At 43.4% G+C, this 21,903-nt stretch overlaps 1 protein-coding gene across 1 annotated transcript in view; it reads left to right on the top strand.

Moving 5' to 3' along the window:
- The first annotated feature begins 574 nt into the window (after nt 1-574).
- The window catches only part of LOC149283146 (protein-tyrosine kinase 2-beta-like), a 37,056-nt gene continuing 15,727 nt past the window's right edge, over nt 575-21,903 (top strand). The window contains exons 1-20 of the mRNA XM_089497968.1: nt 575-766; nt 4,851-5,029; nt 7,594-7,681; nt 8,393-8,472; nt 9,194-9,256; nt 10,324-10,378; nt 10,551-10,691; nt 11,501-11,575; nt 14,131-14,232; nt 14,549-14,666; nt 15,347-15,386; nt 17,577-17,638; nt 18,098-18,144; nt 18,237-18,312; nt 18,757-18,807; nt 19,330-19,427; nt 20,093-20,177; nt 21,052-21,152; nt 21,513-21,628; nt 21,789-21,889. Of these exons, the coding sequence (XP_089354094.1) occupies nt 575-766; nt 4,851-5,029; nt 7,594-7,681; nt 8,393-8,472; nt 9,194-9,256; nt 10,324-10,378; nt 10,551-10,691; nt 11,501-11,575; nt 14,131-14,232; nt 14,549-14,666; nt 15,347-15,386; nt 17,577-17,638; nt 18,098-18,144; nt 18,237-18,312; nt 18,757-18,807; nt 19,330-19,427; nt 20,093-20,177; nt 21,052-21,152; nt 21,513-21,628; nt 21,789-21,889 (1,870 nt within the window). The remainder of the gene's footprint in view (nt 767-4,850; nt 5,030-7,593; nt 7,682-8,392; nt 8,473-9,193; nt 9,257-10,323; nt 10,379-10,550; nt 10,692-11,500; nt 11,576-14,130; nt 14,233-14,548; nt 14,667-15,346; nt 15,387-17,576; nt 17,639-18,097; nt 18,145-18,236; nt 18,313-18,756; nt 18,808-19,329; nt 19,428-20,092; nt 20,178-21,051; nt 21,153-21,512; nt 21,629-21,788; nt 21,890-21,903) is intronic.

Raw genomic sequence — 21,903 nt, 5'->3', positions numbered from 1 at the left:
CTATTGTTCCCCACAGGGAGTATGATAAGGAGTTGGGGGGGGGTTCTAGTAGATTGGGGCTCAGATAACAGAGCGAGAACTCATACAAATTTGTACAAAAAAAAGGAAAAAGTGCAATATTTTAAAAAAAAACTATTTTTTGACGTTTTGAATCTGATTCTAGTAACTGCTGACACTTTACCCGAAGAAACGAATATATTTTGAGGACAATTTAACCTTTTTAGTGATTCCTAGTTCACTATGTGTATATATATATATATATAATTATATCGCTTTATTTTGTGTATAGAACTAAAAAATGGAGATTGTGGGAAAAGTGACAAATCTGCTTTAAATTGTGTGTTTTTTTTGTGTCATTCCTAATTGTTGATGATTCTATCGAGTCTGTTATTTGTGATTTCTCCACACAAGACGGGACGATCCCTGAAAGTTTCACTAGCCCTCTGTACGTTGGGAATGTGGGATTGACCGCGGGGAAGCGCGCATGTGTAGTTGTATCTCACCGCACGGCCCTCTCTTTTTTTCGCAGATACGAGATGCGCTCTTCCTAGGCGGCTCCTCTTTGGGCTCCGGGATGTCTCTGGACGCTTTAAGCCGGTCGCGAGGGGGGACGTTTATCCGGCCGGACGCAGCCGCCGAGCCCCTGCTTGATGGGGACGTCAGCAAGGAAGACACGAGGATCCTCAAAGTGTGTTTCCATAGCAACAGCTCCAATCTTGTTAAGAACTTCAAACTGGTGAAGTGCAGCATCCATACCGAGATCCGGGTGAGTCTGGGGCTCCTCGGCCTTCTTCTGGTAACAGGACTTATAACCCGCGTCGGAACGTTCCGGAGCAGAGCCATGAATCTTCTGTATATCGGTAACATTGCATCGGCGGTGGACCATCCTTTACTGAGAGGATAGTAGATACGTGCAACAGCCTCACAGTAGAAGTGGTAGAGGTTAATAAATAAATGGGGTTGATGTCTAGAGAAAAAAGCTTCAACCTTGTATTTCCAACTATTTCCTCCGGCTGTAACGACTCAAACCTTAATCAGTCGTTGGTCTCGTCTTAGATTCAGGAGCCGTATGTCTATCCCATGCATGTTTACTGTATTACCCTCTACCACTTCTGCTGGGAGGCTGTTCCACTTATCTACCACCCCTGCTGAGAGGCTGTTCCACTTACCTACCACCCTCTTTGTTAAGTAAACATTACTTCTGAAGTATCTGAAAGTTCACCTTTACATTTAAAGCATTGTTTATAATAAATGTAACTTCATTTTTTACATGACTAAAAAAATGTAAATAAAATAAAATAATAAAACATAAAATATAATATATATTAACAATAATAATAATAATGCTAATATATATAGTTTTCTATATTATATCCATTATATATATATAAATGATTATTAATTATAATCCTAATATATATATATATATAGTTTTCTGTATTAAATAGATTGTAAGCTTGCGAGCCGAGCTCTCCTAATGTATCGGTTTGTCTCAGTCTGTCGGTTCTCGTCTTGTCAGACGCCTTGAATTTATATTTTGTATCAAGCGCTGCTTAAACTGTTGGCGCTATATAAATAAAAGATAAGAATAATAATTATATATATATATTATAAATAATAATCCACTGTTTTTTAATAGTTTTCTATATTATATACATTATATATATAAATTATTAATAATAATAATAATTCTAATATATATATTGTTTTCTATATTATAAATGTTATATATATGTGTATATATATATATATATACATGATTATTAATAATAATCCTAATATATATATATACACATGAATGATCTCTTTTAACCCTTCAGAGTGTTGCTCTGGGAGTTTTAACAGAGAGAGAGATATGTGAAGCGGATTGGTGGATGGCGCGGATGAATCACCGGGAGATTGATGTAACGAGCGTTGCGGTGTTTGTTACGCGTTCTTTTTTATTTATTTAATCGGAGCGAGACGTCCTGATTGTGTAGAGATCCATCGAATAGCGAACATGACGACGTTTCGCCCACGCTTTCCTGCGCGGCTCCCTTCGACGACCTTCACAGATTGAATCCTGCGCGGTGTTTTCATTGTTCAAGGACACGCTGCCGGGATCAAAACTGTCGGATCGGCCTGGCAACCCTGGCGACAGAAGGTCTCGCTTTTCAGGAGACAGTCCGCCAGCTCTCTTCTTTTTAGACCCTTATTCATCGCCTTCTAGATTGTAAGCTCTTTGTGCAGGGCCCTCCTTACCGTCAGTTCCTGAGAGTCCAAAGTCTTACGCGATGCACTAGTCGCGAAGTCCTGTTTACCCACTGTACAGCGCTGCGGAATATGCAGGCGCTATAAAAATCAATAAATAATAATTATAAGATTAAAAGGAAATTATATTTTTAGCATGCAGCTCGTTTAATGCTTTAAGCTCCATCCAAGCTGTTGGCCGTTTTCGATGACATTCTAGAAATTCTCACCAGCCAATTTATTTAATTGGAAAAAAAACATCAGTGATATCAAACCAGATAATTCATTATTTTTCAGAAAAAAAAAACTAGTTTATCCCTGGCAACAACAATTTATTAAACCAGAGTATACTGCAGCTTTGCCTTAGAAATGAAGGGTTAAAAAATTCAGCATCCAACCGTAGAACCTGCTGGGTTTGGCCTGGAGTCTCCGGGTGAAGCTCTGCTTCCCTGGGTCTCCAGGTCAGTTCCTTCACCCCCCCCCCCGGAGTGAAGCAGTGTTTGGCCACGCCCACTCCACTCACAGGCCCCACCCACTTCCTGCCTACTTCTACTTATATTTCCTATTTAATGTCGAATGGTTGCTAGCCTGCCCCTAAGCATGGCTGACTCCACCCGCTGGATGACGCCACACCCCCTGAAGAGACAGAGATCTGGGCAGCAAACCCTTGGAAGCTCCCAGGCGTGGCCACAGATTCCTCTTCCTGCTGGGTGTCGAAAAATGATGTCATATCCTGGCGCCCAAATCTTTTTGGCATTGGGCAGCTTTGGGCGGACTGTGCCCGCTCTGTGCAGTCCTCTGTAGTGACGACGGGTCAGCTGGGGGGATCAGGGGTTTATATCGAAGGATTATGGTCTGTGGAGCGATTTGTGCCGCAGTTCCATCGGAAGCCGCGTTCTCCCCCCCCCCCATCCCGGGTTTAACCCCTCCCGGGCTGCGTCTCCCAGCGTGCGGCAGAAGCTGCTGAACACGAGACGAGGCGCTCGCTGCTCTTTTCTCTCTTTCTCGTTGTATTCGGTAGAAGTGCGTAGGCTGCCGCGGGGTACGGGGGGGGGGGGCGTTAAAAGGAGCGCAACCGATTTGGAGCAATTACTGAACGTCATCTCAATCCACAAACATCGTTCTCATAGTCTGAAGATAATCCTGCGCAGGAGCCGCAGATACAAACCCTGACCCTAATAACTGCCCCGTGTATCGTTACACTGCATTCTATAAACCACTTATTGGGGGTTTATTAACCAAGCTATTATCATCCAAATATTTGATACCTTCCAAGTGTCCATATTTAGTTTGGCCAGTCCCTCTCCCAAAACCCCTGATGCCCCTCTCTCCTCCCCTGATGCCCCTCTTTTCTAGGAGGTCAGAATGTTTGCTGGGTATGAGGGGATCGCAGACCTTTCAGCTCAGTCCCAGAATGACCGTCATACCAGGGATCTTCTCCGCAGTCTGGGGGAGCGGCTTTTGTTCCGCTTACCACGGATGTTTCGCTGTTTTCATGGAAAACAAGGACATTTCTGGCTGTAACATAATTACTAAAGAGATTCTACCCATCAATTATCCTTTTATACTTAAACTTGGATCAGCGAACACAACGCGCCATTGGAACACAGGAGTGATGGGAGTGATAAAGGGCCACTGGAACACAGGAGTGATGGGAGTGATAAAGGGCCATTAGAGCACAGGAGTTAATAAACTCTCCTCCTGTACTTTGTTAAATCTCCATGTATTTAAATGTCTCATCACCTCTCTCTCCTCTCCCATCCCCTCTCTCTCTCTCTCTCTCCCATCCTCTCTCTCTCCTCTCCCATCCCCTCTCTCTCTCTCTCCCATCCTCTCTCTCTTCTCTCCCTCTCTCTCTCTCTCTCTCTCTCTCTCTCTCTCTCTCTCCCATCCTCTCTCTCTCCTCTCCCATCTCCTCTCCCATCCTCTCTCTCTCCTCTCCCATCCCCTCTCTCTCTCTCTCTCTCTCTCCTCTCCCATCCTCTCTCTCTCCTCTCCCATCCCCTCTCTCTCTCTCTCTCTCTCCCATCCTCTCTCTCTCTCTCTCTCTCTCACCCTCTTCTCTCCCATCCTCTCTCTCTTCTCTCCCTCTTCTCTCCCATCCTCTCCTCTCTCTTCTCTCCCATCCTCTCCTCTCTCTTCTCTCCCATCCTCTCTCTCTTCTCTCCCATCTCCTCCCTCTTCTCTCCCATCCTCTCTCTCTCTTCTCTCCCGTCCTCTCTCTCTCTTCTCTCCCGTCCTCTCTCTCTCTCTCTCTCTCTCTCTCTCTCTCTCTCCCATCCCCTCTCTCTCCCTCTTCTCTCCCATCCTCTCTCTCTCTTCTCTCCCATCCTCTCTCCCTCTTCTCTCCCATCATCTCTCTCTTCTCTCCCATCCCCTCTCTCTCCCTCTTCTCTCCCATCCTCTCTCTCTCTCTTCTCTCTCATCCTCTCTCTCTTCTCCCCCCCTAACCTGATCTATTTACCGGTATCTATTAGGAAATGGTATTCTGGGTCAATGAAGTGGATCATTTATATAAAGGAGACGTAAATGAAGCTGACAGGAGGTGAAAGTGTTAATGATTGTTTCTCTTTGTACGAAGTGCGGAAAGAGGTTTTTAACCCTTTTGTTTCTCCTTGTAGGAAATCATCAGCTCCATCCTTCTGAGCGGGAGGATAGGTCCGGATATCCAGCACGTGGAGTGTTACGGACTGCGCCTGAAGCACCTGAAATCCGACGAGATTCACTGGCTGCATCCCGACCTGACTGTCGGAGAAGTCCAGGAAAAGTACGAGTGTCTGCATTTGGAGGCAGAATGGAGGTAAACGGGATGTCTCTGCTGCTTTCGTTCCGTATTCAGCCTCCAGATTTAGTGAAATTCCCTCAAAACACAGAAAACCCACAAAACCCGTGAATATAAACCACTAAATATTTGATTTGGGCTTCGTGTGTCTCAACGCAAAAGACGGCGTGTAGCAAAGAGACTGACTATATCCCTAGTGATAACCCCCAGCGCTTTCCTGGCTCAAACACCACACCGAGCTGATGCTAATGAAGTCCGTTCCTCCATAGACTTTCGTCAGTCAGAGAGTCCTGTTGGTGATTAAGACTGAGGCATTCTATTGTTCCCCACAGGCAGTATGATAAGGAGTCGGGGGGTTTAGTAGATCGGGGATCAGATAACAGAGCGAGAATCATACAAACGGCTGATATGCAGCTGCCTGAAAACTTTATATTATGGGGGAAAAAAACTACAACTGGGGGGAAAAAAGAAAACGGCCAATATTTTTCAAACTGTATCTGATGCTAGAATAATAAAAACGGCTGGTGATCTCCTCGAGTTGCTTCTGCTATTTTATCTATTTTATCGCTTCTGTAACCAATAATATTTGATGACCGTTTCTAAACATTGAAATCATTTTTTTTTGGCGGGGGGGGTTAGAAAACAATTAAATAAAAAATCTATGTATAAAACCGAAAACGACGGTTCCCGGGCGATTGTACGGTTCCGAGGCGTTATTACAAAGGAATTCTATGGAACGTAGAACACAAAGCACTAAGACACTTAAAAAACATTATTTTCTAGTAAAAGTCAGCACAAAATACACGGAATGTGTTGATTTGGCTAATTTTCACCTGCGGATTCATTTTTTTTTTAGCGTTGTCTGCACTTCGGCAGAGAAGTGCGAAGCCAAAGAGTGTTAATGCAGTTTATACCCCAGGGCCAGAAACCCCCGAACGTTAGAAACCATTCCGTGAAAATTTACACTTTTCTCCATGGTAACCGGAGAACCTTAAAATGGATTTTTTTTACTTTTTTTTTTAATTTTTATAAATCCTGCATAATAACCCCACGTAATGGCAAGTTCCAATTAAAATAAGACAGATGTATTTAGTAGAAATCCTTTATATTTATCCCACAGGAGCAGTCCTCTTAACTTCCTGTTCTCGGGTTCTGCATGATTTATTCCTCCCCATTGAGTTATCTCTCCCCTATTGTTAAGTTGCTGATTGTTGCTGATTGGTTCAGGCAGCCAGAGGAGAAGGGAGAGAGCTTCCGGACAGGAGATTGATGAAATAACGCTAGTTCAGTCGCAGATCTTTTATTCAATGAAAAACAAAAATTGCCCCTCACTTTTAACCCCGTTGTGCCCAAGTGTTATTTTTTCCCCGTTTTCCACACAAATTATACATTGATTATTTCAGGGCTAGTAGAGCCTTCCGCTGAAATAATATTAATGCAAATAACGTGATATTTATTAAAATCTAAAAATATATTTAAAAGGGGAAAAAAAAAGTTTTTCACATTACATAATAATAAAATAATTGTTTTAATACTTCTGAGTTGAGGTTTTTATCCTATAGTTTTTATTTTTTTATTATATCTATTATTTATTATTTCTGACTATAGATGGCTGGATGGACTATTACATTGAAACAACTTGTGGCCCCATTTGGCCCCCCAGCCTAGTCTAGAAGGGGTTAAACTAACTATTTCCATTGATTGAAGAGAAAAAAAGCTGCGAAGGAGTCGGTTTCTCCTCACAAATAAAACCTTCTTGACGTTTCTATAATATACTATAATTTTTATCACTAGAAGAACCTATCACACAAAGTCGGCCGGCGGCCCCCGTCGGCCCCCAAACATTTTCCCCCACGAAATTCACGTTTATTTAGTTAATTTTCTGATTTATTTATTTTTAAACATTTTTCTCCCGTGTCCTGCAGGGCTGGACTGTCCAGCATGATACATTTCCTAGGAAGGTCCCCCATTAAAAGGAGGCAGGTGGTCACCTTTGTTCAAGCACGCCACCCAACCAGTAGAATGCTGTCTGCATTTAATAATGAACTATACATCTAAAGGCCATCATCAGGAGTGGGGCTTAATTGCTTAAATATAATATTCTACAGGTTGCCCAAAGTAGTAGGAGAAGAGAAGTAGAGAGTCACACGTTAATAACAGAAACCTAATAACTAAACCATGACTCGTCAGGAGGTGAAGAATAAAGTCACCTGTTTTCAAGCAGGGATTCAAGCTGTGATATAGCAGGGAGAAAAGCACCCATCGGAATGTTCCGGTAACATTAAATCAGAGTAGGACATGAAGGAGTTGGCTCTTGACTGTAAAACCCAGAGGATCTGCCCATTTACTCTGAGATTGGGGTAAAAAACCTGAGATCTGGCCAAATTCCGACCACAGAAAGCTTAGCTGCTTTCAATACCCAGGGGTTCATTTTTGGACCCAATACTGATTTATTGCATAGACCCCAAACTATCTTGGATACTTTTCATGGTATGAGGTTGAAGGATCTTTTATTATAAAATGCAGTTTTTTTGCATAAGTAATAATTTTTCTGAAAATACTCGTTTTCTCTCATTTTCCAGGTACGATCTCCGGATCCGCTATCTGCCGGATGACTATACTGAATCCTTCAAGAAAGACAAAACCACTCTGCTGTATTTTTATCAGCAGGTTAGTTCGGTTTATCTTATCCTGTATCTTAAAGGCACAGTCACATACTGCCAAACTGTACCATTTCTCATGGGACAGTCCTGCCATACGGAGCAGGTGCTGGGAAAAATACAAAATTACATAAAACACTTTACATAAAAATGACTCAGTAGGAGAGACGTTACTCTAAAAGGTTTGAGGTGTAAATACTATTTTTAGACAGTCTTTATGTTCATCTTTAAAGCGTTTTAAGCTCTTGATGACCTAGCAATGCGCTTAGGTGTTAATGCCCTTTAAACGCCATGGACCGAACGTCCCTTTAAACTTCATAAACTCCTCTCCAGCTTTAATGAATTATATATATATATATAAGGTGTTTTCTCTCCAAAGTGACATCATATTCCACAAAGGATTTATTCACTAACCTGGGAATTTAACCCACTGAATTCACTATAATGTAAGACGGGCCGGCCCCTGGGGGCTTCTCCTGCCGAGAGGGCTGAGCCGGCCCCGTATAATGTATGGTTAATGAATAGTAGGAGGAGAGGTAGGCCGACAATATGGCCAAATGCCACTTCTCTGCCCGGAGGTAGAGCGAAGTGACCCGGAGACCCAGGGAAGGAGGGCTTCACCCGGAGACTCCGGATCAAACCCGGGGGGCCGCCAGCGGTGATGACATCCAGATGGATGGGAGTGACTTGGGTAATATTTTGTGGGGTCTTTCGTCCGCAGCTCAGGAATGATTACATGCAGCAGTACGCCACGAAAGTCAGCGAAGGGATGGCGTTTCAGCTGGGCTGCCTCGAGCTCCGGTAAGCAGTCCTGAGCGTTATGTGTCTGTAGGGGGTTGGCAGGGCTCCTGGGGTCATTCTATCGCCAGAACCAGGGCATCAAAGTGAATTAAGTGAGCCTATGTGGGACACGGTTCTACTTATTGATATTACCGAGTGAGGATTTTTATTTATATAAAATATTTTTTTATTTAATTCACATGTTAAAGGAACAGTGTCGTCCCAAAATTATTAAAATGAAAATCTATTTTACTGCATATTGTCTCATTTAATTATCGCCTCACTGGGCTGCATCTTCTTGAACCAGGAAGCATACGAAGAAACATATTTGGTAGAACCGCCATTGATAAGAAAGGCAGTGTTGTCAGCCAATCGAATTATGACGGTAAAACGTCAGTGTTCCGCTGGAATACATGTGATTGGCTGTTAATTTTCCTATTGATTTCCATTGGAGTGCTACTGAGCATGTGCAGGAAGTGTACTAACGAACGCTTCCTGCTTTCAGTAGAGGCAGCTGGGGGCGGAGTTAAAGGAAATAATGTTTCTATACACATTATCGGGGCTTTTAGGGCTGTAGAACCCTGCGATACCCTCATACCCGGAAAACATTCTGACCTCCTAGAAAAGAGGGGGCGTTAGGAGAGGAAAAAGAGACAGAGAGTTTTTTTAACCTTTAAATGCCTACATATTTTTTTTCACTTATTAAATATAAATTTTTCCCAACGGTTTGTTTGTTTTACAGGAGGTTTTATAAGGACATGCCTCACAATGCCCTGGAGAAGAGATCCAACTTTGATTTCCTCGAGTAAGTATAACACGCGGCACGGGATGCGCATCTCCTGCGCGGCGGATAACCGGACTGGGGGGGTCAGGTCGTTGCGATCATTCTTGCTACTGATTGGCTGCTTGAATATGGTGGCGGAATAATATATATGAGTTCCCTGTCTTGAAGCCGCTCGGCGTTTAGCTCTCTGGTCTGAGAATCAGGCTCCCACATACATCCTGTGAGAAGCCACAGCGGACGGGGCGCATTCACGCTTCGGTACTAATGACAAACACGCGGACGCATCATCGTGTAACAGGAAATGTTTACTTTTAAAACAGACTTTTTTGTTAAACTGTACCCTACTTTACTAGCATTCCATCTACTCTTATTTGTTGTTTTTTTTTAAAGTGTGAATTTTTTCATCCTCTTCAGTTATCACTAAAGGGGAAGCTGCAGTAAATACAAATTAAAAAAAATAAAAAATATATATATATATATAATTATATTAATAATATAATAAAATAAATAATAAATAATAATTAATGAAATAATTAATAAAATACATTCTGTAAGTTCCCTTTCCCATTGGCTGTATTGTCACTGATGTCTCCCTAACCAATAGGATGCAGCCAATGATCTATAGGGCCTCCCAACGCCAAACTGGGGAAGAAGTGCAGAGCTACGTACCCCCCCCCCAACCATTGCTTCACCTGGAGTTGTATGCTGGTGAAACATCAGTGTTCCACTGGAATAGATGTGATTGGCTGTTAATTTTCCTATTGATTTCCATTGGAGCGCTACTGAGCATGTGCAGGAAGTGTACTAACGAATGCTTCCTGCTTTCAGTAGAGGCACCTGGGGGCGTGGTTAAATGAAATAATGTTTTTATACACATTACTGGGGCTTTTAAGGCTGTAGAACTCAGTTTTCTCTGGAAGAAGTGCAGACCTACATACCCCCCCTGCCCCCAACCACTGCTTCACCTGGAATTAGGAAGAGATGTATATTTTTTTACTAAATATGAAATCATCCTGGGTGATAAAATATGCATGTTTCATATCCATGCATGATTAAACCTAATCGTTCTTACGTCTCTATATTTTTAGGAAGGAGGTAGGGCTGGATTTGTTCTTCCCGAAACAGATGCAGGAAAGTCTGAAGGTAAGGAAAACATCACATCGCCGAAAATGAGACGCCTTAAAAGGGGGGAGTAAAAAAAACCCCAAAAACAAACCATGATCTCCTTGAGCATTCTATAATGTAAAGCTATGATGTCATAGTTCAACGTAAAACAATTTTACCCGCAGTTGCTTTTTGGTGACTTTCTCCGCAGCCCAAGCAGTTCCGTAAGATGATCCAGCAGACGTTCCAGCAGTACGGCTCCCTGCGCGAGGAAGAGTGCATCATGAGGTTCCTGAGCACGCTGTCCAGCTTCACCTCCATCGACCAGGAAACCTACAGATGCGAGCTGGCGGTGGGTCCTACGTTTTTATAATGCCATGCGAGAAGCCCCGCCCCCTTTTAAGTCGCTGACTGTCGCTGATTGGTTGCGGCAGCCTTTTGTAAGGATGGAGGAGGAGGAGGGAGAGAACTTCCGGACAGGAAGCTGATTAGATAATGCAGGCTCTGCCACTGGCTGCCACCGACCCTGGCATCTGTGAGGTTTACTGCTCAACTAATTGCTTCTAGAACAATTCCGCCGATTAGCTATTGGTGGGTTTTATTTACGCAAAAAGCTTTATTATGAATTGTTCCCTATTTATATTTCTTAGAAAATATTAATGTTTCGATAATTGTTTTATCGCTGGAAATGAACAAAATCGATATGAAACGGTTGTATTAATTTATGGGACTCCCACCATGTTTATACGACAGATATTTTGTATTTCGAGGTGAGATTACAAGTAAGTGTCCCGGTGCAAGGTTTCTAATGTGGTGCTATTACCATAGCAACCAAAAACACTGTACTGCTGATTGGGCCATCCCATTGGCCGCTATAGCGATAAGACCGCTTTCGAACCATCATGACCAATTTCCAAACTCACCCGACAGCAAGGTATCATTAGATTGCTAGCTCTTTGCAGCAAATCCCCCGTTGCCTCGAGTAACATTTAACTGTGAGGTCTGTGTGAAAGCAAGATGGCGGCCAGGTGCTATCATTCTGTTTCTTTATTATTATTATTTATGGATTTATATGGCGCTGTCATATTCCGTAGCGCTGTACATTCGACTACATTGAATAAAGTTGCTAAGTTGTGCTTTTTCCCCGATCTTCTCTTCCAGCAAGGATGGAGCATCACCGTAGATCTGGTCATTGGTCCTAAAGGGATCCGGCAGCTTACCAGCAAAGATGGCAAGGTATGGGGAGGCCAGGAGTCTGGGAAATCACCATTTTATCACATATTTTATCTATTAACCATTGATTTATTAACGCCATCTTAACATCCTGTTTTCAGGATCTGCACGTTTATTCCTCCCCATTAAGTTATCTCTCCCCTAAGTTGCTGATTGTTGCTGATTGGTTCAGGCAGCCGTTGTATGGGTGGTGGAAGGAGACAGCGGATTGATTAGATAATGCTGGCTATGCCACATACATGTTTTGTATGGTGTTACATTTGCCTGATGGGGTTCTCTAGGGGTTAATTATGCTATCCAGCATGGATTACTTTGTAGGTGCCGGGAACATAATACCGATTTATCTCAAATGGGTAGATCCGATTGCTGGATGAGCATTATGGGAGCTGTACGGAGCATGATTCCTCCTGGAAATTCCAGAATCTCCCCCTAGTGGATAATCCTGGTCACTGCAAACTTGATATTTTTTTTAAACCTTTTTTTTTAATGTGCCATTAAAAGTTTGGGGTCACTTAGAAATTTCCTTGTTTCTTAAAGAAATTCAAATTGTGTCCATTAAAATAACATGAAATGGATCAGAAATCCAGCGCAGATGAGGTTAATGCTGTAAATAATTATTGTAGCTGGAAACGGCTGATTTTTAATGGAATATCTTCATAGGTGTACAGAGGCCCTTTATCACTCCCATCACTCCTGTGTTCCGATGGCCCTTTATCACTCCCATCACTCCTGTGTTCCGATGGCCCTTTATCACTCCCCTCACTCCTGTTTTTTCCGATGGCCCTTTATCACTCCCATCACTCCTGTGTTCCGATGGCCCTTTATCACTCCCCTCACTCCTGTTTTTTCCAATGGCCCTTTATCCCTCCCATCACTCCTGTGTTCCAATGGCCCTTTGTCACTCCCATCACTCCTGTGTTCCAATGGCCCTTTATCACTCCCATCACTCCTGTGTCCCAATGGCCCTTTATCACTCCCATCACTCCTGTGTTCCAATGGCCCTTTATCACTCCCATCACTCCTGTGTTCCAATGGCCCTTTATCACTCCCATCACTCCTGTGTTCCAATGGCCCTTTATCACTCCCATCACTCCTGTGTCCCAATGGCCCTTTATCACTCCCATCACTCATGTGTTCCAATGGCCCTTTATCCCTCCCATCACTCCTGTGTCCCAATGGCCCTTTATCACTCCCATCACTCATGTGTTCCAATGGCCCTTTATCCCTCCCATCACTCCTGTGTTCCAATGGCCCTTTATCCCTCCCATCACTCCTGTGTTCCAACGGCCCTTTATCACTCCCATCACTCCTGTGTCCCAATGGCCCTTTATCACTCCCATCACTCCTGTGTCCCAATGGCCCTTTATCACTCCCATCACTCCTGTGTCCCAATGGCCCTTTATCACTCCCATCACTCCTGTGTTCCAATGGCCCTTTATCACTCCCATCACTCCTGTGTTCCAATGGCCCTTTATCACTCCCATCACTCCTGTGTCCCAATGGCCCTTTATCACTCCCATCACTCATGTGTTCCAATGGCCCTTTATCCCTCCCATCACTCCTGTGTCCCAATGGCCCTTTATCCCTCCCATCACTCCTGCGTTCCAATGGCCCTTTATCACTCCCATCACTCCTGTGTCCCAATGGCCCTTTATCACTCCCATCACTCCTGTGTTCCAATGGCCCTTTATCACTCCCATCACTCCTGTGTCCCAATGGCACGTTGCGTTCGCTGATCCAAGTTTATGTATAAAAGGATAATTGATGGTTATAATTTTTTTTGTAATTATGTTACAGCCAGAAATGTCCTCGTTTTCCATGAAAGCAGCTGAGTGACCCCAAACTTTTTTTATTAGTCAATCTCCTTTCTTAGCAACATTTTTCAAAAACTTTTCTACATTGTAAAGTAATGTTTCCAAAGGACCCCCCCCCCCTCCCCCATACACAGCTAGCTGGGGTCAGAATGCCTAATATCTGTCCGAAGACTTTTACGGAAAAAGCATCTGCACGGGTTACTTACGTGGTTGGGATTTGGGGCAAACTGTTTCTCTTCTCATTTTCTGTAAGAGAAAAAAGTTTGGGGTCACTCGGCTGTTTTCATGGAAAAAAAGGAAATTTCTGACCGTAACCTAATTACAAAAAGGGATTCTAACCATCAATTATCCTTTTAAACTCCTGGGTTCCAATGGCCCTTTATCACTCCCATCACTCCTGTGCTCCAATGGCCCTTTATCACTCCCATCACTCCTGTGCTCCAATGGCCCTTTATCACTCCCATCACTCATGTGTTCCAATGGCCCTTTATCCCTCCCATCACTCCTGTGTTCCAATGGCCCTTTATCACTCCCATCACTCCTGTGTCCCAATGGCACGTTGCGTTCGCTGATCCAAGTTTAAGTATAAAAGGATAATTGATGGTTATAATTTTTTTTGTAATTATGTTACAGCCAGAAATGTCCTCGTTTTCCATGAAAGCAGCTGAGTGACCCCAAACTTGTGGCGGGTGTCGTGTATTTAATGCAGTTGGTATATTATATCGGTATCATTTCTGTCCACAGCCCACGTGTTTCGCTGAATTCAAACAGATCAAATCGATAAAATGCTCGTCCCTGGACGACGGCCGGGCCCTGCTGCTGCTGGGGGTGTCTGGGGCTCCTCAGGTAAACGAGACGCGGAATTAGCTGCGGGAAGACAGAGACCGTTATGTACTAATAAGCCAGTTTCACAACAAAACCTAGCAGCGGGGATTAGTAATTAATCGTCACAAACTAGATATAGGTCGGGGTGGCCCGGCTTCCGAAATATTTTGACTTCAGAAGAAAAACTAAGTAACGCGATACTGGAAACACACCTGATCTCAAGTAAATCATCTCTGATTCATTCCTTTATAATTGTAAAGAATTCATAAGTTGAGGGTTTTTTGTTATCGTTCTGCCCGTTTTTAATGTCTATTTTATTTCACTTTTGTTTTAAAAGCCATTAGCCATCAAAACATCGTCTCTGGCCATCGCTGAAAACATGGCGGACCTCATCGACGGTTACTGCCGGCTGAAGAACGAATCGGAAGAGTCGCTCGTTGTCCACCCCAGGAAAGGTAATGCGTGTTCCACGTGTGATGTACATTACATACATCCACGTCACGTGCGTGGAGACGTTTATATCGACTCGAATGAATTAAAAGTGAAACCTGTGCTTTATAGATCAAAAACAGAAATAAGCTAAAACGTAAAAGCCTTAATTAGACCCCAAAAAGAAATGTTTGCACTACCGTTCAAAAGTTTGGGGTCACTAAGACACAGGAGTGATGGGAGTGATAAAGGGCCGTTGGAACACAGGAGTGATGGGAGTGATAAAGGGCCATTGGAACACAGGAGTGATGGGAGTGATAAAGGGCCGTTGGAACACAGGAGTGATGGGAGTGATAAAGGGCCATTGGAACACAGGAGTGATGGGAGTGATAAAGGGCCATTGGAACACAGGAGTGATGGGAGTGATAAAGGGCCATTGGAACAGAGGAGTGATGGGAGTGATAAAGGGCCATTGGAACACAGGAGTGATGGGAGTGATAAAGGGCCATTGGAACACAGGAGTGATGGGAGTGATAAAGGGCCATTGGAACACAGGAGTGATGGGAGTGATAAAGGGCCATTGGAACCCAGGAGTTTAAAAGGATAATTGATGGTTAGAATCCCTTTTTGTAATTAGGTTACGGTCAGAAATTTCCTTTTTTTCCATGAAAACAGCCGAGTGACCCCAAACTTTTTTCTCTTACAGAAAATGAGAAGAGAAACAGTTTGCCCCAAATCCCAACCACGTAAGTAACCCGTGCAGATGCTTTTTCCGTAAAAGTCTTCGGACAGATATTAGGCATTCTGACCCCAGCTAGCTGTGTATGGGGGAGGGGGGGGGGGGGTCCTTTGGAAACATTACTTTACAATGTAGAAAAGTTTTTGAAAAATGTTGCTAAGAAAGGAGATTGACTAATAAAAAAAGCCTAATGCGTTTCATCAACAGCTTACATGGAACACAAGGAAATTTTAGTTGATTGAGAGGGTGATGGATAAGTGGAACAGCCTCCCAGCAGAGGTGGTAGAGGGTAATACAGCGAGGGTATTAAACATGCATGGGATAGACATACGGCTCCTGAATGTAAGACGGGACCAACGACTGATTAAGGTTGGAGTCTTTACAGCAGGAGAAATGGGCGACGAGACGGGGGCCGGATGGGGCCGATCTGCCGGTGGGTTCTGGGTTTCTACTTGAGGGTAAACATTGAATTGTTTGGATTTTTCAGGAACTGCACAACTACACTTTAGCCTCTAGATGGCGCTGCAACACAAGCAATCATTTCTAGGTGCACAGCGTTTTTCTTGGTGACACAAAGTTTTGATGGCGGCCATGTTGTGAGTTCTCTATGCGCACGTGAATCCGCCGCCCCACAGTGCTTTATGGCCATCGTGTGAAAGTTATATTACAAGGTCTATCACACGCGGAAGATGAGTTATGAGACAGGCTATACTTACAATAAGGGGAGGTGGATAAAAGTGCAGTATTACTTGTGTCGCTGAGATACATAGGGGTAACATACCCCCCAGAGGGGCAGTTTTCTTGAAAGAGGTGTAGTTAGAAGTTTGATGTGTGACAGATACATTTAAAAGGGAAATATAGTTGTTTATGCTATGTAGTTATCACATGACTTATTTCCCATGATGCTGCATTTCCATTAAATTTAATAGCAGGTCTCGCTTTACGACCTGCTGTTCGCCGGGGGCAGAGCCTAAGCGCTGAGTGACAGCATGATATGATAAGACACGCCCCCCCCCACATCCTTGTCTGGTATCTTTCGACGTTGCTATGGAGTCTGAACGTTCTCTAGTGACACTATGAGACGTAAAGTGAGACCGGACCGCTGTCACACGGAGGCGAGGGGGATAGTTAACGCCCACAAACCTCCCAAAATGGCAGCACACAGGCAGGTAGATAACATATTAAGTAAATAGGCAGAATATGTGGAAAAAAAATGACATATTATGACATCAAATTAAATATTCAAATGAATAATAATAATATTTGATGGTAAATGGTTAAACGGATTAATTTTAATGTATTAAAGCCTGGATTTAATTTAATTCATTAATGGGATTTTTTCCCCACACTTGGGTCAGCGCGGGGCGCTTTATTATCCTTGTAAAATGAGTAATTATCTCACCGCGCAGAATGTCATTATAACCAGAGAGAATATTCCAGATCATTTCTCTAACAGGCAGAACGATTGTACTCACTTTACAGCAACGCTGCAAAATGGTATCAGATAAGGGGGGGGGGGGACCCTGACTTGGCCTTGGTCTGCCCCCCCACTACCATAATTTGAGGCCCAGAGTAATGAGGCCACTCTGCCAGGCTGATTTTCATTACAAAAATTTTTGCAAATTTAGCACCCAAACATTTGTGGGAGGGGCATAATAAGGCAGTGGGTGGGGCATAATAAGGCAGTGGGTGGGGCAGAGGTAAAAATGAATGAAATGTGGTTAAAATGGCAGAGAATGGTTAACAACTGGGGGGGGTAAAAAAATAGGTAGTGGCTAAGGAGAGGGTGTGGCTACAACAAACCCCTCCCCTTATATCTCTTACTTAATAACTGTGTGGTCCCTTTAAATTTTCATTTTGTCCCTCTTGTCCGTACGCCACATTTTATTTGCCCCTCCTCTGGCGCTGGGTCAGGGAACACTGGGAGCAGGGGTAGAATACGCTCCATGCATTTCACTGGGAGGACTTTCCTGCCACTGATTGGCTGCACGACTGGCTCACGCGGGATTTGAGGTCTAACAAACCCCTCCCACACGGTTGCATATTTGGCGCTCTAATGAATTTGAACAGCAGAGACTCGCGGGGGTCTCTGGGATCGGACGCTGCAGCTCGGGAAGCTTCTTCTTTTTCTAGGACTTTCACTCAATTCAAAATGCATATGAAGGCTTAACCCTTTCTTGGCCACACAAATAACCAGTCGCCGCCTGCCAATCATGGTGTGCCGCTCCACCACGGTGCTCCAGGAGTCTGAGCCTCCGCGTATTATGGGAGATCGGGGGTCGCTTCAGGTTGTCACGACCTCCACCTAACTAACGAGCGAGGAGCATACAAAAAAATGACGGGGAGGAAAAAGTATTAAGAGCAGCAGAGATCTGTAACAAGTATAAACACAAAACACCCTCCGCTCCCTACGAATCCTTGCGTGACAGGGGGTGTTTGTGCGTTCCCTCCGCTGTGTAAGATGGGAGCTCTCTAAATGAGACGAAATATTCACCCTTTAATAGCCCATCATGAAGACTCTACTTACCGCCTCGCCAAATGAATTAACCAAATGCCTCTAACACCGTCCCCCTTGACTTGTCATTACTTAAAGATACATTTAATTGAGTCACCTGCATTCAAGCAGGGAGATCAACCATAACATTCTGGGAGCAAAAGCACCAACTGGGAGTCTTATATATGATCACAGCGTTCTCCTCTGTCTGTTGCTTTCTCCAGGGAGGTCCCAGAGCGACGATCGCGACTCGGCCCCGGGAGCAGTTTCGGTAAGTTTTAAATGTTCTCATGTATCTTCTTCTCCAAACATAACAATAAACAAGTGTCTTCAACACCTTGTGTCCCTCAAACATGACTTTAGGTGAAAGCCCCCAGTATGAACGCGGTCCCACCGAGCCAATCGCTCTTCGAATGCCAGTATATGGGGAAAGCAGTGCGTATTATGGATACAGTTACGTACATATCTGGGGGCTGATAGATTTTGCCCCAAGCCTTAGAGTTTTTACCCCAATCAGAGGGTCTAGAGCCAACGCCTTCATATTGTACTTAGATTCAATGATATCCGAGCATCCCAATCGCTGCTCTTCTCGCTGCTGAAATCCCTGCTTGAATACAGGTGACTCCATTTAGAATGCCAATGCCTCATTAGAGTCAATGTGATTGGCTATTTCTCCGAGATGCTTCTAGGTCTCAAGGTCTGGTTTCTAGGGCGGACGCCACCAGTTAGTTAAAGCCATAGGTGCTATAACTACTAGACCGCTACTATATGTAGAATTTCTGCTCGTTCTTCTATCACACGGAATTTTCCTCCAATCCCAACTCCTCCCCCCCTTCATGATAAAATGTATTTATTTCTTTTTTTGAATTTAATGTTCTTCTAGATTCTGAAGTTTATGCGGAAATACCAGAGAATTCTGATTCGAGATCTGCAGGTAAAAAACTTAACAAAACTACAGAAAATAGATAAAAAGCTATACCCCACACTAGTGTCTCGTTAAGGGTTAATTTGCTGGGGTAATTGTTGTGTTTAGAGACTGTTTAAACCAATAAAACCATCCCAAACCTTACCTGGACACTTCCTCCCGAACAACAAAGTTTCCGAGTGTTTAAGTGGCTCTGTTACTCAAAGAAATTAAATAGTTGACCAAATCAACCATTTAATCCAAAATATGTTGGTTTAAAAATATTTAGCTAAGAAATCCACCAGAAAAATGATTTATTATAAATAATTATATATTATGAATGGAGCAGGGAATTCATAAAATCTTTGCCACCCAGAAAATAACCATTGGTCTGAATATGATTTTGCGGCGATACGGAGGCTGTGAAGGGTGGTGGTGGTGGTTGTGGTGGTGGTTGTGGTGGTGGTGGTGGTGGTGGTGGTGGGGGGGGGGGGGATTCCATACATCCAAGACGTTGGTTAAGTGGGCGTCTTCATCTGATTTCCGTTGTAGTTACCCGGTACGCGATCAGCCGGGATGATGTTCTCCTTGGCAGGATTCTTGGAGAAGGCTTCTTTGGAGAGGTCTACGATGGAGTCTACAAGAACCAGGTCAGAAGAACAAGGCGGCGTGGAACTTATCGACAAATGTTTATGTCGGTAACAAGACCGGGTGGTCTGAAATGACTTGTGGCTTATTGCCCATCGGAAGAAAGCCCTCCTAGATGCTTTTATTCCTGGTTTCAGATGGATGCAATCTTTGGGGCAACAAAAAAGTTTTTATTGGATAACGTGTCCAAGTGCTTGTTTCAAAAGCCATGGACGCTTCCATGGCCAACATTCTGTTTTTAAGGTTTCAAGACCTTTAAGGTATCTTCAGACGTTATTGAGGGTCTCGAGGGTCTTCTTCTTAGTCTAGACATATGTTGGCCACCAAAAGGTATCATCAACTACCAAAAACCAACTTCTTGACCGTGACCTTGAGCTCTATGCTTATTTCTCCCTCTCCTCTGGAGAATTTATTCTCTGCTTGCCCTAATTTCCCCATAAATGACCCCCTTCCGTTATCACAGTAGACGAACGCCCCTCCTCTTGGCCAACCTGCCCTTTTTGTCCAGTCCGCGCTCACAATATAGATATTATTTTTTCGGGTCCTTGAGGTTCTAATGCAGTCCCTTCTTTTTTATGGGCAAAATAATTGACCTTTTTTCGCGTTTCGGGGAGACATATTTACTGGAGGAATTTTATTTCCATTTTTGTTACTTATTTTATTGTAGAAAGGAGAAAGAGTCAACGTTGCCGTGAAGACGTGTAAGAAGGATTGTGCTCCGGATGTCAAAGAAAAGTTCATGAGTGAAGCATGTAAGTGGCATGTAGTTCCTATTATATATTGATTATATATACTGTATATAATCAATATGTAGTCTATGAATTAATAATAATAGTCATTTTATTGATAAATTCCTGCTTTTTTCCTACTTTTTCAAGCAGTCATGTTTAACTTAGAGGTTCTCTAAATTGAGTTTGCAAAAAATGTGATTAATTTCAATTTTTTTCCCTCCTAAAGGGGGTATTTTTAGTATCCAGTATGCGTTGCGGGGTGTTAATGGGGCAGATATTATTGTCTGCTTTATCCTCCATGCTCCTCTGTAATCCAAGCAGCGCTCCATGCCGTCGGCACCCAATACCATTGGCACCTGTGATTCATTTATTCGCGGAAGCAGATCAGCTTCTCGCCGTAATTTTTTTCCCAAGTTATTTTTATAAAAAAGGACCTAATTAAATGCTAATTTTGGAATTCTCAAAATTCATAGAAAATAAAGTTTCTAGATTATATTGCCTGTGTTTCATACTTCAACAGGAAAATATATCGGCGGCAATAGATACGTAAAAGGTACCCTCCAGCCTTCAAAGAACCTTAATGTATTTACCCATTGTACAGCGCTGCGGAATATGATGGCGCTATATCGACGAATAATAATAATAATAGCTGAGTGTTACCTTGTATTTCCCATTTTGTGTACATACAATGCATACAGGGGTTCTGAATAATGCCCTATACATTTAGGATGATTCTCTGCCCCCTCCCCCACCCAAACCTTAAACACCGGGAGCTCTGGAAAGCTTAAAGCTACATTATAAGAATTAATAAGAAAAAGTGATTCAACAAGAGAAGACGGACCAATTGGTTCTCTCCTGTCTTCTATTTATGTATCTCATATCTTCCTGTTCGTAGACCTAATGAGGAACCTGGACCATCCGCACATCGTCAAGCTTATCGGAATCATCGAAGAGGACCCCATTTGGATCGTGATGGAGCTGTACGCGTACGGAGAGGTAACGCAAACACAAACGCCTCCCAGAAATACTTCTTTAACGCTGTCAAATGTTTCATCATTTTTTTTTGTCTGGAACACTTAATTGTCACGTGACCCAAACAAGCAGCACTGATAGGTTGTTGCCATAGCGTGTTATTAAACCTGCAAGTGAAATAATTTAATTTTTTGGACAAAAAATGTATCCCAGTCTATATCTATAAATCCCATAATCCACTGGTATCTTGGTGTTGTCCAGTTACAAGGATTCTGGGATTTGTAGTTCAGTCTAGCCGAAGAAGTTGGTATCGCTTAATTTATTATTATTTCACCCCCTTTTTACAGAAATAAATGAATGTATTTTTAACGGATCTCTCTGCAGCTCGGCCAATACTTGGAACAGAATAAGAGCACCATCCAGGTCCTGACCCTGATCCTCTACTCGCTGCAGATCTGTAAAGCATTGGCCTACCTGGAGGGTATTAATTGTGTTCACAGGTAGGGGGAGCCACATGGGGCAGGCTGGCGGTAGGGAGGGATATTCCTGGTTGAATGGGGGAATGCCCTCAGGGCTCACTGGTGGGTACGTAAGGGCTTTGCTGTTGGGTTCCCGATGACCCAACTGGGTCCGACCCACCGCTTCATTCTCTCGTTCCAGGGACATCGCGGTGAGAAATATTTTGGTTGCAGCACCTGAATGCGTGAAATTGGGGGACTTTGGGCTCTCCAGGTACTTGGAAGAGGAAGAGTATTACAAAGGTGGGTATTGTAAA

This window comes from Sceloporus occidentalis, unplaced genomic scaffold, assembly GCF_023333645.1.
Source record: "Sceloporus occidentalis isolate IW3139 unplaced genomic scaffold, rSceOcc1.0.p SCAF_111, whole genome shotgun sequence".
Lineage (NCBI taxonomy): Eukaryota > Metazoa > Chordata > Lepidosauria > Squamata > Phrynosomatidae > Sceloporus > Sceloporus occidentalis.
The sequence above is the reverse complement of the archived record's forward strand: the minus strand, read 5'-3'. Positions and strand labels throughout refer to the sequence as shown.